The sequence below is a fragment of the Phlebotomus argentipes genome, unplaced genomic scaffold (genome assembly GCF_947086385.1).
Source record: "Phlebotomus argentipes unplaced genomic scaffold, Phlebotomus argentipes genome assembly scaffold_18, whole genome shotgun sequence".
NCBI classification, from domain to species: domain Eukaryota; kingdom Metazoa; phylum Arthropoda; class Insecta; order Diptera; family Psychodidae; genus Phlebotomus; species Phlebotomus argentipes.
In genome coordinates, this window is record NW_026776177.1 from 7,568,354 (window position 1) to 7,586,280 (window position 17,927).

The following is a 17,927-nucleotide window of genomic DNA, read 5'->3' on the forward strand; positions in this document are numbered from 1 at the left end:
CACGGATTCAAATTTATCCTTAACTCGTTCAGTCTCTAAATTTGTGTGTATGAAAATTGTGGGAATTTTTTGCTCTGTCCAATTTTCGTGTTGAGTTTTTTTTTGATGGTCCGAAAACAGGGAGAAAATTAAACAGAATATCAGGTGAGATGTGAGGCTTACAAATTCAATTAGGGGTTCATTCATGTGAATGATAAAGTATGCAAATATGTGTAATGAAAATACACGGCAGTGGCGCTTTTTTGGCGGCTGCCCAGCAAATATGAGCGGCAGAATTGAAAATATATGTGGAAAGCTCATGAGCACTTGTGCTTTATTTATTCATCCAATTTTTTCGGCCGGATCAGCTTCTGAGGGTGCAAAGCTGGCTAATAAACGGCGAGACCAATTGCATTTTCCCATATGCCCGAGTGCATTATGCTGAGATAGCGATCAATATATGCGCTGGGCTTCAATTGCGGGGGTGCAAATTACAGAGTGGACACGAGACAAGAGTATTCCGGGTCTGTGCGGAATGCACTTGTAATGTAAATATTTAATTTCACAACATACACAAATTGTGGCTGCATATTTACCCTTAATTCCGCACCATCGCCTTTTGCATCACAGGTCAATTTGCCATATTTGCAGCTCAACTTTCGCGTATTGGCTTCAATGAAACTACCACAGCAATTGACATTTGTCATAACTCAATTACAATATTCCGCACGCTGTTGGCACTAAATTGAAAGTATATTCCACTTCAAAAAATAAAATGTTTAAACATCTCTTTGAAGCCCTCTTTTGTGTACAACATGCAAGTTTCGCGCAAAAAAACCAATTTACTCGTAATACCTTTTTTATATAACTGAGAGGCAAGGAAATTTAATTAAAAAATATTAATTTGCAACTCATTCTGGGAAATAGCAGTGCAGAATTTTGGCTGTACGTATTCGAGGAACAGGCAAAAAACTGCTGTTATGATTCCAATATCAAATATAATTATTACAGAGTATACTTAATATTGCACACATTTCCACGGGCATTTCAGGAATGGTGTTTCACAAATTATGATCACAAATTATGATAGCGCATTTTCCTTTGAAATAAACGAGTATTTTTCAATGAATTCAAATTCATTCAATAAATGATTTATGAATTGAATAGTGCTTCAAAATTCCTGTGTTTTCCTATCAAATTGCCTGATAGTGTTGATTGACAAATTAGTGTTTTACCGCAAATTCCTCTGGATTTCATCTCGCGCACTTGTGTATTTTTCATTAAGCACACAACTCGCCATATTCCTCACAATATTCCCAAACGACAACGAGGCACTGAAGGCACAGATAATTGCATCACGCCTGCAACTCCATCATGGCAGTTTGCGGTGAACAGAGCAAAAGTTAATAATCATGTTTCTCAAAGTTTTTCCCTCAGTGCAGGGTTTCCCAGATTGTGTGATGAAGTTGAGCTAATAAATATTGGCATGTTTGTGCAGGAATCTGATAAGGGATTTCATCTTGTATCGCAGAGGAAAGTTTCGCGTCATCTTTCGTGTAAACAAGTTGTAACAAGAGACATTCAGCGTTCTGTGCGAAGAATTTTGCCATGTTAGGTTGGAAATCTTATAATGTTTTTCACTCTGCATGACACTTTTGCATTTATCGAGAAGAAATAACTCTTGATGATTGAGTTGCATGAGTTTTCCATGTCGCACAAGATTGTTGCCAACTTTCCGCTCAAAGTCCCATGACAAGATCCAGAGAAAGGTTCGAAAGTTTAGTGATATAATGGACAAAATTGGAGAAATGGAAGTTCTCAGATGGACATTTTCCTCATTGCAATTTCCTCCACCAGCGGAGAAATCATCGCATTTACTGCCATTTAGAATTGCATAAATTTTGACAGATTTTACACAAAAGCAGAGAAACTTTGTTCGCAACTTCATTACAATAACCTGCTCTTGTTTCTGCTTGACGTCATTAAATTATTGAACAATGAGTGAATTCCCATTGATTGGTGAATTAATTAATTCCTGCCGGTTTTTTTTGTACATAATTCTCATTGAATCGAATACACTCTGTTCTGTGCACTCTGTTCGCGACATAATCTCAATTCACTCCCAGAGCCACATTGTAATTTTAAATAAAGCATTCCTCCTGAAGGCAAAAAACCCCTGGTTGAGGAGCAATTCAGCGTAATTGAAAAAGTTTGAATCAATTTTCTAAGAGGATAATTAATTTAACTTGCAGCGAAGGTACTTGACTTCGTTTCATAGTCCAAGAGCATGACATCGCGCGCAACCCTGAAATCGTCCCGATGCTTCTACACACACTTCTTGCCATGCACAACAGATTGGTTAGCGATTTAATAATTTCCCGAGAAAATTGCAAGCACGGATTACAGCATATTTTCGAGCTGACTTTTTTCTTGCAGCGTTTATGTATTTTTTTCACTGTGTTAGCATCTCATTTTGCTCTTCCTTTTCACTGAATTTCCGCTTTTATACACGAGATACAAGATGCAAACTTATAATAAGGCTTCGTTCGCTTTGTTAACCAGCGGGGAAGGTTCAATGTGGGCTTTGTTGGGGTATTTTTCAAGCGATGTAGCAAACTTTTGTATAGTTCTGCGAATTTAGGCGCTTAAGCTCTTTTCGTGTTTAAGAAGACCTTTAAGCTGGGATTTAGTGAAATTTATCCCATATTCAAAACCAATTTTTGGATATTCAGATGGAAGGTAGCCCCAAGAAATTGAACAGCACGAAGAGAGGACGGAGCAAAATGACTTCTGGCAAAAGTCCAACCTTTGCCCAGTGAAAAATAATGATATTCGTGTCCAAAAATTGGATATATTGTGTTGTCTTCGCCCCTGACTTTTGTGGGCAGCGAGAGACTTTTCTGTTCTCTTTCATTCCCGGAAAATGAAATCACGAGTAAGAAAACACGCCCTAAAAGATATTCTAATGCATATACAAGAAAGTTTATTATTTGGTGCTTTTCTTTGTTCTCTCGCTTCCTTTTGGCGCACATCTTTTCGCAGTCTTTCCTTCAGGTCGTTATTGAATGTTCCCAGCGCCAAATATGTATAATGTATAATTTTGTGTTTTTCCACCAAATAAAGGGCCACTGAGCGCCAAGTTATTTGATATTTTTTCTCACATGAGACGTAATATATGTATATAAACAAAAATTAATTATTCAGGGGACAAAATCAATAAATGTCCATTCGGAAGTCAACATCCTCGCTGAATGATTGCGGCAAGAGCGCAAACAGGCGAGATGAAAGTCATGCACGATGGCCAGAAATGATTCCAATAAAATGTTCTTTATGGCCTCCATTGGGCAATTTATTTCAATTTGCATGGCGAGTGCAAAGTAGAAGACAAGCCAATTTAATTTCGTGGCGAAAATGCTGACTCTCGTGAACATTTTATTGCAGAGTCACAACAATGTGAAACAATGACTTCCCGCCCAGGAAACTTTCCGCCAACAATGTCGCCCGACCACGAGATCTTTTTTCTTCGCCGCCCCCTCAAAAGTGGTGGTGAAAAGTGAAAAATTCCCCCAAGACTCGAGGACGCGCTCAAGTGGCTCCATTTCTCAACTGAAATGTCTCACGGGGCCTCAAGATACGCCGTGGAACGGGAAGGCAGTGTTTTATAGAATTTGCATAAATGCCAGATTAAACATGCGACTATCAACAGGTAAATTTCACATTACTTCACACCCAGCTAATGCACGCACACCTCCGGATTCACCGCAAGACTTATGGTGACTTGCGACTCAATGCCAAGCCGAGGAACGACGCTCTTCTGCAGCACTTTAATGCCATCAGCGTATTTCACAGCTGGCGAGAGTAAATAAGGACTAATGGGTAAAAATGAGAGAGGAAATGTGGCGGAATTTTACTAATTGCTATTTATCTTCAAGTATCCTTGAGAAGCAAGGAAGCGTCATTTTTCACACCTTCTTCTTGCAAATAGTCACACATTAAGTAGCTGCTAAGAATACGGCAAGAAAGCACTCGGTTTGGCGAAGCAGAAGCTTATTCAGTGTATACTTGTAGCTTATTAGATATCCAATGTGAGTCACGTCGTAATTTATGCATCACCGATTCATCTAAAATAATTTCAGTCTTATAAAGCGGGAAAATGATTGTTTTTCGTTTTAAGTTGGATACAGAATCTCTCAAAAAAGGATGATTGTTGAGCCACATTGTCAAGGTGGAGAGCATAAATATAATCACAAGAATATACTCACATTTGATGTACTGCTCGTTCCGCGAGATGACCTTCTCAGCGTTCTTGCGCGCCAGGAAGAACCACTCCGAGGTGTTGCCCAGGTAGTGGTACTCCGCCGCGAGGTCCTTCGCCAGCGAAGCGCCCTGGTCGGGCGGCGGCAGGCGGTAGGCGAAGGGGCAGAAGAGCCCCTTCTTGGCCGGGTGCTGATTCCAGTCGAAGCAATTTCCCGCCGCGAAGATGTCATCGTCGAACTCCACCATCGAGAGCACGGAGGCGTGAAGCAGATGCTCGGACTCCTGAACGGCTGGCAGGGTTAATTTAAAAATCCTGGAGCGGAAAAAGAGGCAGAATCCGGGCTTAGTCCATTAAGCAGCAACTATGGTTTCTCTGGGGAGGCATGAAATTCCATTTATTCGCCCCAAGTCGGGATTTTCGTGGGTGTGTGGTGATAATTCTTAACGACACCATTCAACCCCGTCATTCTCGAAATTTTCATCACATTATAGAGAACACTGCGCCATAAACATGCTGAAAAGTGTCCCTGGCAAAATGGAACCTGGCAGTCGTCAATGCTGTGAATTACAGCCTGAAGCTTATCAGCCGGCAAAGTGTCTCTATTCTAGAAGAGTGACAAAAGTCCCTCTCGCAGCGCTCAATTCATCACATGACACACACTTATCACAGTGAGCTCAATGGCCTTCCTGGCAAGATATCCCACTGCTAATTACCCTTTCCTGCCCAGACTCGCCTTCGCGCACTGAGAGGAAAACAGCCACTCGAATCGTTCGTCAAACAATGCAATTAGCAGTGAATAAATTGCATTGCAACGTCAGACCAATTATAATAAACATATAGAAAATTCATGCTGTTGTGACCAATTTTTTAATGTTGATGCTATGTTGACACCTGAAATCACACGAATGTAATTGCATGAATGGATTTTTTTGACAAATATGTGAAAATATATGCTAAAATTAAACCAATTTTCACACTTCGTGATGAAATGAATATTAATTGCAATTTATAATAAATGAACGCCTTTCAGAAAGAAATTTTTGGTGGGAATTTAATTAAAAATCATGTTTTTATTTGCATTATATTATCATTGATCATCACGAATTGACCTGAATTATGTGAATATCTCGAAAAAACAATTTTATGTTCAATGCTGTGTTATTTTTGAAGTATTTGCACAGCAAAAGATTTAAACATGGATAAGGTTTTTTTTTAATTTGGAAAAAGCCTTCTAAAATAAAGCACTCTAAATTTGTTTTGACATCAGCAAATACGCAAAGTTCTGGCGAATGAATAAAAACCAATGGTGTGTGCGAACTGCATCAGCGGAGCTTTGGCGGGCAAATCCTCGAAACACCTGCAAGTGAGCGATGGCGGGAGTGAAAGTTTTCCTCTCCATCATGATAAATACCGCGTATTTTTTTCCTGAGGATATTCCGCATGGCAAAAAAAATCTCCACGCGACAGGCGATGCGCCCCATTATTTATGGATTTCTTGAGGATCTGCGCGCCCGTGAATCTCGCGTGCAATAAATCCCGCGCGATGCTCAAGCCCCGGAAGAAGCTTCCATCGATGGAAAGCCCATTGAAGTTTCCCGGAGGAGTGTGAGAGGGCAATTTTTCCAACGCGGCAAAATGAATAAAATAGGGAAAACTTTCTCTCAAAATCCACATTTGATTTAATGGCTGTGGGTGAGAAAAAGTGCTGCTTAATTGGATTTCAGAGTTGCGGAGAGCGAGAGAGAGGAAGCTTTCACACCCAGCCTACCTTTTTAGTGTTGAGGCGCGGAATTTGAAAAATTCACAGAGCAACTTTTGATTAATGTGTGACATGAGGGCGTGCAAAAAAATCAAATGTTGAAAATTTACAACACACCCTCGACACCTGACATGGAATTTACACTTTTTAAGCTCCTCCAGAAAATTAGTCAATGAATTTATGCAGTCCATAAATTTATTCATGGGTCCTTACTTCAACACTCGCCTCTAATATCTACGCTCAAAGGCGCACACATTTTTTCATGGCTAATGAAAAATGCATGAGAACATCTTCCTCTCAGTCAATTTATGAGGCGGCATCACAATTCCCGCGAGGCCCAGCAGACGGTTAAGTGTGTTTGCATTGGAGGACGCTTTTTAATCAACAGAGCATCATCTCGCGCTAATCTCCAAAGGAGAATTCCGTGATTGTGTGTCTGTTTGCTTTCCGGGCCAGTGGCAATAATTATGGCAGAAATTCCCCAGCATTAAAGCGAATATTATTCCCATTCTCGCGTCACTTCCGCCAGCTTCGTGAGCGATAAAGTGATTAACCCATTAAAGACAAACATTCCTCTTCGGGCGGAAAATATAAAAGTGTGTCCTCTTCGTGGCCCCATTTTCGCTTATCTACAGCATCTCCCCAAGTGATTACAATGGGATTTATCTTGCACTTAGGAGGAAACTTTTTTCCATTTGGAGATTGTCAATATTTTCTCTGGACTACATTCTGCGTCGCCCATAAAATGTTAAGAGGGGAAATGAGGAGGGAAAAACCTTTCTAAAGGCGCGCACCATTTTAGGACTCTGTATAAACTTTACGCAAACATCCTCGGACTAATGAGCACCACAAAGTTATGTTTTCTCACACCCAGAGAACGCGCTGAATTAATCAAAAGTATATGCTTTACCCATTTAATTTCCGGTCCCGGCACGCATTGTCCCAGTGAAGAATTTAATTATTCGACATGCACACAGACCCTTTTTCGCCCACTCGCACAACGATAACTCACTCCCCGTGCGAATTGCATTGTTCGCCGCACGAGCTATTGAGGCCGATGTGAAATCATCGGAAAAGCCCACCCAATGGCGTGACAAGTCGATGAAGTGACCTGTTCTTGTGTGGGATTTCACAGGAGATACGACCAGGACATGCCTCGTGGACAAAGGGCAAATGTGTGACAATGAGAAAGTGAAAATCCATTCTAGCCCGGAAAGCTGTATCAATGGATTTCCCTCGCGGGTAAATCAACACTCAAGGGAAGGACGCACAACGGAATTGGTGTACGCTGTAGCTGGTCCAAAGTTTTTCGCCAAATATTTGCTTTCAATTAAGCGTAGACTGAGTGAGCTTTACGCGCTTTACATGTTCTAAATACATTTTCTGCATCCCACATGCTAGAAAAGCAAGACTGTTTCTAGAAAAATCCTTAAGGGACAATGAGAATATTACCAAAGTCAAGGATTTGTGCCAGTCTTCTTATCAGTCTAGAGCACTGAGGCGGAATAATCTTCCCCTTTGTGGTGTACATTTTACCCTTTAACTCACCCTGCCCTTGAGGGATCCTGTGATAGATTGCTTGAGGCTCCAATGAGACTCACCTGGTGAGCATGTTTGCCCTATTGACGGCCACCTCCGCCTCGATCCGGAACCTGTCCTGGGCGTAGCGGTCCACCACGCCCTCGCCTAGGTTCAGCGCCGTGCCGGCGGTGCAGTTGGCGCCTAACAGATGCTGGCTCTCCACGATCTGCAGGAAGCGCGTGACCACGTCGCGCCCCTTCATGAGATTCAGCCTGTTGTTGCGCGTGGTCTCGTCGAACTGCATCTGCTCCTCCTCGATCAGCTCGTGGCCCCACTCAGCCAGGACGCTCTCCGGCTGGCCGTCGTCCGCCTCTTCGGGCGCCTCATCATCCGAGTACAGGCCGCTGGGGCTGAAGAGCCCGGGCACGTCCGCCTCACCGCCCACCTCGTCGTATTGTCTGAAATCTGCTGATGATGAGTTGACAAGTCGATTGTTTCGCTGCGCCGCTTTCGTTGTGGCCTCCGTGGGCGCCTCCGTCGCGACGGTGGTGTTGACGGCGATAGCTGAGCCTGCACTTGACTCAGACTCTCGAAAGCGCTCCTCATTGTCCCACGAAGATGAGTCTGATTGATAGAACATGGCTTCGAGGGCCAAATTGCTTGGTCGATGATGATGCTCGCCGTGCTCGCGCTTCCTCTTCAGCCCGCGACTCGTGTGGTTGGCCTTTGAGGGCGCCTTGCCAGCGCCGCGGTGTCCGGATCTGTGGCTCTTGCCCACGGTGAAGACGGGCGAGTTGGGGAGGTTCTTGCGCGACAACTTGAACAACTTAATTTTGTCCATCTTGTGGTGTCTATGATGGGGCGTCTGGATGTGCTCCTCGCCCTCACTCACCCACTGGCCGCTCTCGGCGCTCAGGATCTCGGGGAACTGCACGGTGGCCTCCAGCTCGGCCGACGCGTTCTGCGGCAGCCGCCGCACGGAGCGCCGGCTGTGGGTGGATTTGAGGGAGTGGCGGGAGCGCGTGTGGCCGTGATGGCTCAAGTCGGACGCGTGCAGGGCGTCCAGGACAGCGAGGCAGTGCATAAACCACCAGATGAGGCGATTCCGCAGCATGACACCCCCTTAATAGCTCACTTTCTCAGTCGATCAAATGCACGCACACAACTTTTATTCTCACTTTCCTAACATGAAAGCACATTATTCATCATATGGAGTTTTAGGTCACTACTGAACACAACTTTTCCCATACATCGTCACTAATGCTTCGGCATTGTGCCACCCATCGCGATACAGCAATCATTTCACTCTCACTCTCGCCTCTGGAGCAACTCTTAGGCAACCCTAAAATTGTTGATTTACAATTTTGGTGGAAAATTTTGCGTCATGGCTTCGCCGGGGGAAAGCGGGAATGAAAAGAAATTTGAATTTTACGATTTTACAGTTCATTTTACACAATAAAGATAATATTTCAGTGTGGCAGCAACAATGGTAGATTAGAGTCAGCAAAGATGGAGTACAAATAAAACTTTACAGCTTCTTCCCTCTCTGAGTGAGGTGAAACCTATATCTCTGATCTCTGTTCTCTTCCATTCTCCCCTACAATCGATTGACTACATTTATCACAGAGAGGAAGACTGAGAACTGTGCAATATCCTCGTGACATCAATTGCCGAAGACGCTTCGATGGGTGTGAGTGGGATATAATGGATGAAAGACACGTCTGTCGCCACCGCACCGAATATTGAAATTGAGTGCACAAGAAGAGAAACAAACGGCAATTCGACTCTATCATTGCACACACTAAAGAGTTTGAATTTAATTGCATTGTTGCTGGTCAGGTAGTGATGCCAGTGATGCCAATAATTCGGCCACATTTGCATCAATTGCGCGGAAGTTCATCACACGAGAGAAGCTTACAATTCTACAGCAAATCGATGCATTTCAAATGCCAATTTACTTGTGCAAAGTGAGCGCTTAGCCAGTGTGTCTTCCATTCTCTAATTGATCTGGGTTAAAAATTTAAACAGTCCCTCTTAAGTTTCACTGCAAGTTCTGCAGCGTCTTTGCTAATGATTTGCAGGTCACCCGTGCCTCCTCATGCAATTAGTCACTGTCAGAGGAATAAGCTCTCTAGCCTGGTAATGCCAAAACCGTGTTTTCGTGTCGCTGCACACTCCTCAACTTGAAGCGCCTGCCTCACGAAATATGAGACTATGGGTGTGAATGAAAGCACCTCGTTGGGGATTCTCGGCTGTGCAATGTCTGCGTAAATTGAGTTAACGAAGAGGAGTATGTAATGGGGGGAAACAGTGGATGCTGGGCGAGAGAGGAAATTAGATTTCTCCCAACTCATCATGCAATATTAAATTGCAACTGTAATTGACTTTGTTGTGCAGTCGGAGAATCATTAAGTATGCATCGGAATCTTGTGACTCACTAACTCGTTACGATCACTAGGAAAGTCCCTCGATTAGTCGCTTCCTTGGCTTCCTGGGCATCGGATGAATTCAATATTCTGTCTGCCAGTTAAAGCGAAGCCCGGTGGGAGTTTGACGAAGAATTTCCTCTTAAGCAAAATGCTTTTCTCACTAGGAATTTCACAGAGTATCAGAGAGGAATTCTTGGCTTGAGAGGAGGAAAAAGAACAACAAACTTGAAGACTTGAAATATATGGGATGGTATTTGAAACACTCTCTGCAATTTTTTACCACGAATTTCTCAGTCCACGCGCGATGGTCGAGTGGAATTGCTGAAATTGGCAAATTCACGGGAAATTGAATATTTCCATAGAGAAAAAGAGTGCTGAGCGATAGAGTTTTTCCACTAAACAAATTTCTCCAAATAGATAAAAGCACTTCGCATTGATAAGGGTGGAAATACACATTTTTCCTTTGATATTTCCATCTTTTGCACTGAATTTGGTTTCTTTGCCCCTTTCCTTTTGCAATTTTTTGGCAACTCTCCGACACATATTTGATCACACTCTGACGCTTTTCCGCACATTTTCTAATCCAGCACACAATGAAAGTCCCTCATGAGCGGAATCCGATCGGAATGGAAGCTGAAAGAGCCTCGGAAATGCATCCACGCGCCACATTACGAGCGGGTGAGAATGACGAGAAAGGGTTTCCGAGAAGGAGTGTCTCGGAAAGCCCTCGAGCATTGTCCTCTCATTCTTCTTTGGTGTGTATCTTCATGGGGGGCTGCTGTGCCGCCCACTCTTCACGCATCCTTCCTCATTGTTTGCCCTCGAGGCGACGAAAGACTCTCCACGCTGTGCGGAAAAAGGGGTTTGGCTGTGATGATGGTGCGAGTAAAAAGGCCGAACAAGAGAGATACGATGACAAGAAAATAAGTGTCGATGGACTGTGGTTGTGAGTTTTATGAGGATGAGCGCGAGGGGATGAATCCACAACGCCCTGATTAACCTTTTGTGTCCACTTTCATCAGAAGACCCCATGTGAGATGATGTTTTTCCCTCAATTCTGGCAAATTTCCTCTTTCTCTCTCCAACCCTTGAGCGCGCCCATCAATCGCCTGTGGGAAATTGCCGGATAACCAGGACGGATTATGATTATTGGGATTGCCATTCATCGCCCTTCACCCTCGGAAATTCCATCAGATCCCCACCAGAGGCATTAGCTGAGCTCCACAACTTCACTCTGCGCTCGAGATTCTCGCCTGAGGTCGCACGCACGCACAATGTCACAACCTCACCGGGCAGAGTTCCGCGACAGACTGTCGAGCATCGGCCCAGCACTGATGGAAGAAGCACCAGCGCGCTGGAGGACGATGGCGTGCCAGGACACCACCGACCAGCGCAAGAATTCAGCGGCAACTGATAATGCTCCGTGCAGACTCGTGCCTCGAGTTCAACGCTTGCCAGCGGGAGAGAAAGCTCCGGAGCTTTCACTCTCTCGCGCGAGCTTTCTCCGCAGGGGAGGGAGCGCTTTATGAATGAGCGCGTGGCGAACGTATTAATTGCTACAGCTGGAGAGTGGCGAAAGATCCGCTCTTGACCAGATCATCCCCTCATTAACATTTCGCGCACTCTTCACCTGGTCACGTTGGCGAATTGGAATCCCGGTGCGTTTGGGGAGGGCATGAAATAATTGCATGTTTTCTCACACACACACGCTTCGGCACCCTTAACGCCCTCGGCATTTACATTTAGAGCCCTTTTATATTTTACGACTGTAGGCAAACAGAAATTCAGGCGGAATTCCTCAACTTCGGCCACCTTTTAATTGTCGGATGCCGGAAAACGAGTAAAAACGCATCGCTTCATCCATTTAAAGGTGAAAATTATGTTGAGCACAACTCAAGGTCTGAATTTGAAAAAATTCCTAAGACGCTTTTCAAAGATGGATTTCCCAGAAAACGTCGAAATGCTTGTGGGTTTTCATTTGTACATACATATTTATAATAATTTCCCGGAAATTCCTCCAACAATTTTCCAAATTTACTCTCATTCAATGAATCTCATCGTCGTGAGGAAACGATTTTTCCCAATCAAATATTTCACAAATAATGTAGGTAGATATTATTCTGGACATTGTTTGCATTCTTTATTTATATTTTGATGTTAATTCATTTATAATAACAATCCCAAAGGATGTTTGGGAACATTGTAATTTCTTTGAATTCACATTTAAAGTGAATCAAAGGTTGTCATATTATTAAATAACAATGTTTGTAAGGTTAATCTCCAATTCAAACATTACATAAGTATGATTGTGTCACTTAATCCAACTTTCAATTCCCACGGAGAGACGCTGACTTCTGTAATGGAAGCAGATTAGGTTGACATGCAGAAGGGAAATTCATCAATATAAATGAACCACTCGAAAGCCTTTAGTGTTCGCCAAACAATGGCTGGGGAAACACTTCCTGGCATTTAATTGTCATCCTGAAGATTCCGGGAAGTATGTTGTAGATAATCTAACTTTTCGTACAATAATAAAATGGAATTGGTGCTATTTCCGAGGAGGTTTTCCTTTCATCCATCCATTCAGTGCCATTGAGTGCTCTAAAAGCAATTTCGCATTTGAAACTACACTTGATGAAACTATTTGCCAAATAGGATGTTTACTTAGGTTCGTTGAATAATTCAGGGGAAGTGAATTAATTGAACACAACTAATTCAACTTGTGTCTGCGTGACCATTGCGACCTCAACGACAAAGAGACTGTGTGCACGTGTTCGGAGTCTGTGGCACAAATGGCTATATTTAATTATTCCCCTGGGATAAAACTCCAAATTATGCACTCTGTGCGGGGTGTGAAGCAATTTAATTATACATCTGGGGTGTAAAATCGAAATCTCGGGTGAAATTTGCAGAGTTTCTCAAATGAAATCATGTGCTTTCGAGATGGATAATCACAGCTCGTCTCGTTGAGTCTTCAAGGAGGAGATTATTCACTGGAGCGAGAGCTGAAATGTGAGACTCAAGAGCTGCTCTATGATACAAAAGGACCTCGGCAGTCCGATACACTCTGACACAGTGGAAGACCACTTGGTAAATGCCAAGCTAAACACAAACGCCCCGCAGGGTTAACGGAATGGCTAAAATTCCACCATCTGCAGTGCTCTGCATTTCGCAATTATTCACCCAATTTTGCATCTTATGGCATCCTTCGTGCTCGACAAAGTCGCATTTCACTAATTGGCAAGAGCACGTTTTCGAGCGCTCGTCCAGCAAAAAAGGGATCGTTTCGCATGCAAAAGAGTCCAAGGATGCGCCGCATTCAGAGCAAGAAGCTCAATTTAGAGTTTCTCTCACTCTTTTTGCGTCTTATCATTTTACACTTTATCCGCAACTGTGGAGAGATTTGCGATTCTGTGCGCTTAAACTTCAAAAGACGCCCACGATGTTCGATGCACTTAAATGAATGGAGTAAAACGCTTTGCAGACGACTCTTGGAAAAACAGATTTATACTCCAATTGAATTGAATGCCATGTGAAATGTACTGCAAAATCTCATGTATAAAAAGGGATTTCGAATAGTGGCAGTAATTTGTAAAAATCTCACAATTTATTCAATGTAAACAGGATTACAGTCACAGTTTTCACACCAGAGTGAGATTACATTGATTAATTGGAAACTTTTGTCTAATCTGAGAATATGTTGAACATTGTATCGAAACAGTCACAAAACTGGGTCAGAAATCCATTCATTGGGACTTTTAGTTCAGTTCTTTCATAACTCCAAGGAATGTAATCAACATTTTCTGCCTTCACTTTATTGGTAGCTTCTTCTGATCATTGTAGAACGTCTCTAAACACGGCCGTAGAGTCATAAGCTTTCGCTCATTTTGAAGCAATTTCGAACCAAGTCATTCGTCAATTCGATTAAGTCCACCTGAGATTTCCCGGTCTGGGACAAAAAGTCAGCCGCTTGAGTAAAATTGATATTTTCGCCCTTTTCCTCGTCCTAATTACTTCCTCCCATTTGCTTCGTAACGTCGCCCGGCAATTCCCATTCAAGTCACGCATTGCGGGTTATGAATTGGGGCCAAGAAGGCTCCCTTTTCGCGCCACATAATCACTGCCAATGGCGGCCCAATGCAAATTGCTGCAGGAGAGAGGCTTTTCGCTTTTTCCACTTGTGTGCGATGGAATCTTCTGAGTGCCATTCTCATTGTGAATGGAATTGTCATGTTCCATTTATCGATTGCATTTCATTTGTGTGTGAAGCGCGCGCGGGCTGAGGAGGAGTGTTCAATCTAAATGAGTGGTATCTGGGATGCTTTCCCAGCTTTACCTTCCTTTATTTACCCGGGCGATTGCGGGGTGGATGAGGGAGTGGGAAGACGATGAGTAAACCCGTTCTTTGAGCTAAAAGCAATCACTCAAAGAGAGCGAGAAAAAGAATTCCTTCCGTGAACTCAATATTCGAAAATATCGCGCATCGATGAATTAATAATCATGGAAATTGAGTGAATATGAAAGAATGTAAATATTTCCTCATCTGAAGGCATAACATTGGCAATTACTCGCTAACGCTTATTATTTGCAACTGAATGTTTTCTGCCATTTTGCGGAGGGTTGGAGAGAAAATAGAGGGAGCTCTCAAAAGTATTATTGCGAGCTATTTAGATAAGATCATTTTTCTTCATTTCAACCAAAGGCATGGGGATGAGGTTGTTCCGAAATGGGAACGAATGGGAGAAAATTGATATCTTTCATCAAAAATGGGCTTTTTTTCTAGCTCAACGGACAAAAAGTCACTCTATTGGTCGCCCTTCCTTCTTCACTGCAATCACGTGTTTACATTTGGAGAACAAGGAGGAATAATGGCAATAAAGGATTTATCGAGGAATCCGGAATATTCGATTTTAGTCCCCATATTGAATTTCGAAAGAGAAAAAGCACACCCAACTCATTGCACACACGCTATCTGCCAGAGTCTTGCCGAGCTTTAAGCGCCACGGCTTTAAGCTGGCGAACGTGGCGGAAATAAATTTTGAGAGAAATGTGTTCTTCCTGATGTGCATGACAATTTAGAAAAATGAAATAAGCGTAAATGTGTCTGGGTAGGTTGTCATAAATAATGCCAAGATATCAGCTATTTCTGACATACATTTAAAATATGGTAGGGAAATTCATACACGTTTGCATTTGCACAGACAAAGTATCATTCTTCTTTGCCCTCCAACACTTTCCACCGTTTTTTTTCCTTCCTCAAAGTCACATTGAAGGGAACATGCATCTATTTTATGGCCTCAACAAGCTCTCATTAACCATTCCCACGTTCCCAGGAAAGCTATATTTCATTTCAGGGATCCTACAATGAAGACTTGCTTTTCCTCGGGTTTTCCCCGTCTCTAACAAGTGAATCTGCAATGACTGAATTACCCAGTCAATCTTCGCGGTTCCTTTCCGCTACGCTACTGCCCAAAAACTTCTGCCGTGCCGAAGAAGCCTCGCGGAGCTCATGCAAATCCCCCACGGAATGCCTCGCAACGGGGTGGCTTCGCAATCGATGGGTATAAAATTCTGTTTGTTAAATTGTTTATTTGCGCCAGGGCAGAACATCGCCCCCACGTTCAGCCACTTTGCATTTATATGGCGAAATTCAATTGAAGCTCTGCGTATTAAGCACGAAGCAATGTCTCGAGATCAGCTAGAAGACATTGGCAAACATGCCGAGTGGTAATGCAAAACGCCAGAGCCATTTAACACTGCGAATATTGTCGCAAGATTACATTTTATGGAAATCACAATCTTAAATCTCAATTCACACCATCATTGGAGGGACTTTTTGCGGATTACACGGCACGCGGAGCTTTAGCCTTAGGGACTCCCTGGCGGTCGTCACGCGTGCGATATTGCAAAAGTTTCCCAATATCACCAGTGCTTCCAAAACACACACTCGCGTGTGGAAATTGTAAATAAATCATGGGCGGAACAGTTCCGCAGCCTGGAGTGGCTCTCGATGGGCAAAACCAATAATCCCGGACTACCTTTGTGGACTGAAGGGATCAAGAGAGTGAGGTTCCACGTGTCCACGGAGTCGCCAATGGCTTACTGGGAATCACTTACACTCCATTCACTGCGTCCAACGAGGTAACATACTGAAAGCGGTCGTCATATATAATTTATTTCCTTGGCGTCTGCACTCGAGCTCGTGGCAAGAATGTCAACAACGACGGTGAACGATTTTGGGTAATGGCTGGACCGATTATAGTGTCACGCGCTCAAGAGGAGGATTAAAGGAGGACAAAGCCATTATTCACCACTTGAAGATTATTAGTGAATGCAGATTTTGGTAACTTTTCAACGTCGACACAAGAATTGTGTGGATGAAGAAAAGAGAATTCTGCCTTGAGTGAAAGAGTGAATAGAAAATTCAGAGTTATGTATTTATTTAACCTTTCGAGAAAATTCATGAGTCAATTTGAATATAAAATTTATTTTGAAGCAAAAAAATTACCATCAAATTGTCTATTTTCACGGTCAAAAAATTTGATACACATTTTTAGCTAAAGTAATGCAAATTCTCTGAATTTGACTGCTTTTATCTCGTCCTGTACTTGGCCGGAAATCTAGCCAAATCACCCAATCGACATTAAAGGACTAATGACAATTTCTGCATGAGCTGAAGATCATTGATGGCGGAAAAAATGATTCCACACTGCAATTATTAGATTTCCCCTCTCGCTCATATGCAATTTTATAGTGAAAATCCCACCTCAGGCATCGCAAATGGTAGTGAATGGGAAGCATAATTAAAACCTCTTCTGTGAAAGTCTGACGACTGGATGTAAAATATCAAAAGCAAATGATAAAATTTCACTGTAATTACACACTTTTTTTGCACCACAAGATAAATTATGGGCTTTGCCATTGAATGTGACGCGGAAATTTTTTCACACAGTCATTAGATCTGAAAGAGATTCTATTTTTGCATGCGCGGAGGATGTTATCCACTCCCACGTGAAAATTCGCTGAAAGGAAGAATGAAATTTCCTCCCGATTCACGGGGAATATTTGTAAACATGCTCGCTGTGTGATAAAACCCCACGCAAACAAGGTGTTTTTACTCAATACATGGGATTTTCCCATTTTACAATCTAAACACTTTTTCACACAATAACATTAATCTCTCTGTGTGTAGCAAAATCCCCTTGAATCCACAGGAAGTGATGCCTTGTGGAGCAATTCGTCAGTCTTCTGGAGAATGATTTGCAATATCTTCTAAGCATGTCATATGAAGCGACATTTGAGACTCACCCCTGGAAAAAGAAAGCAACAAATTAATACACGTGTTTTATTTCTGCGCATTGTAAAAATGTTGTCAATCTCGTCCATGAACTTCCGTATATGCCAGACATGATCTGGATATCCTATTATTTCCTCTGCTCAATATTGAGACATTTTGCAAAATTAAATTCCATCAGAGCACTTCAAAAGACTTGCAGTTGAAGCATATTTTCTCTACAACGGAAATTTTCATTGCTCCTTTATTGACATGCATTCGACTATCATTCTCGTGCAGTGGCGGAAGAAAAGTTCTCCATTTCCTTCATGTATTTTGCATGGACAGCTTTTCCGGCGCATATTGTCGAGGGAGAGTTTTGTGCAGATAATTAAGTTGTTTGTTTTCCTGATTCCGTCACAAACACAATACACAATCGCGATCAATAGACAATTACGAAGGACGAGGAAAAAAATAGTCAACAGGGCGAAAGTTTGACGAAAGTAAATAAGGAGCAAATAAGAAGTGGAGGGTCACTTCTGGAATGATTCCTGTTAGTGCCATTTGTGAGTTATTTATCACTCTATTTGCGACTCTGAACAATTCATTCGAGAGATAATGAGAACAGCAACTCGAGGATTCAGTCTGATTGACAGTATCAAAGCGAAATCGTGATTGCAATTGCACAGCTCGACTGTGAATGATGTA

The 17,927-nt window shown here is 42.7% G+C and overlaps 1 protein-coding gene across 1 annotated transcript in view; it reads right to left on the bottom strand.

Moving 5' to 3' along the window:
• Positions 1-8,358, bottom strand: part of LOC132259090 (probable G-protein coupled receptor 158) — a 32,861-nt gene extending 24,503 nt beyond the window's left edge. Inside the window, exons 1-2 of the mRNA XM_059756635.1 lie at positions 7,598-8,358; positions 4,242-4,549 (exon numbers count right to left, since the gene is read on the bottom strand). Of these exons, the coding sequence (XP_059612618.1) occupies positions 4,242-4,549; positions 7,598-8,358 (1,069 nt within the window). The remainder of the gene's footprint in view (positions 1-4,241; positions 4,550-7,597) is intronic.
• Between the last annotated feature and the right edge of the window lie 9,569 nt (positions 8,359-17,927).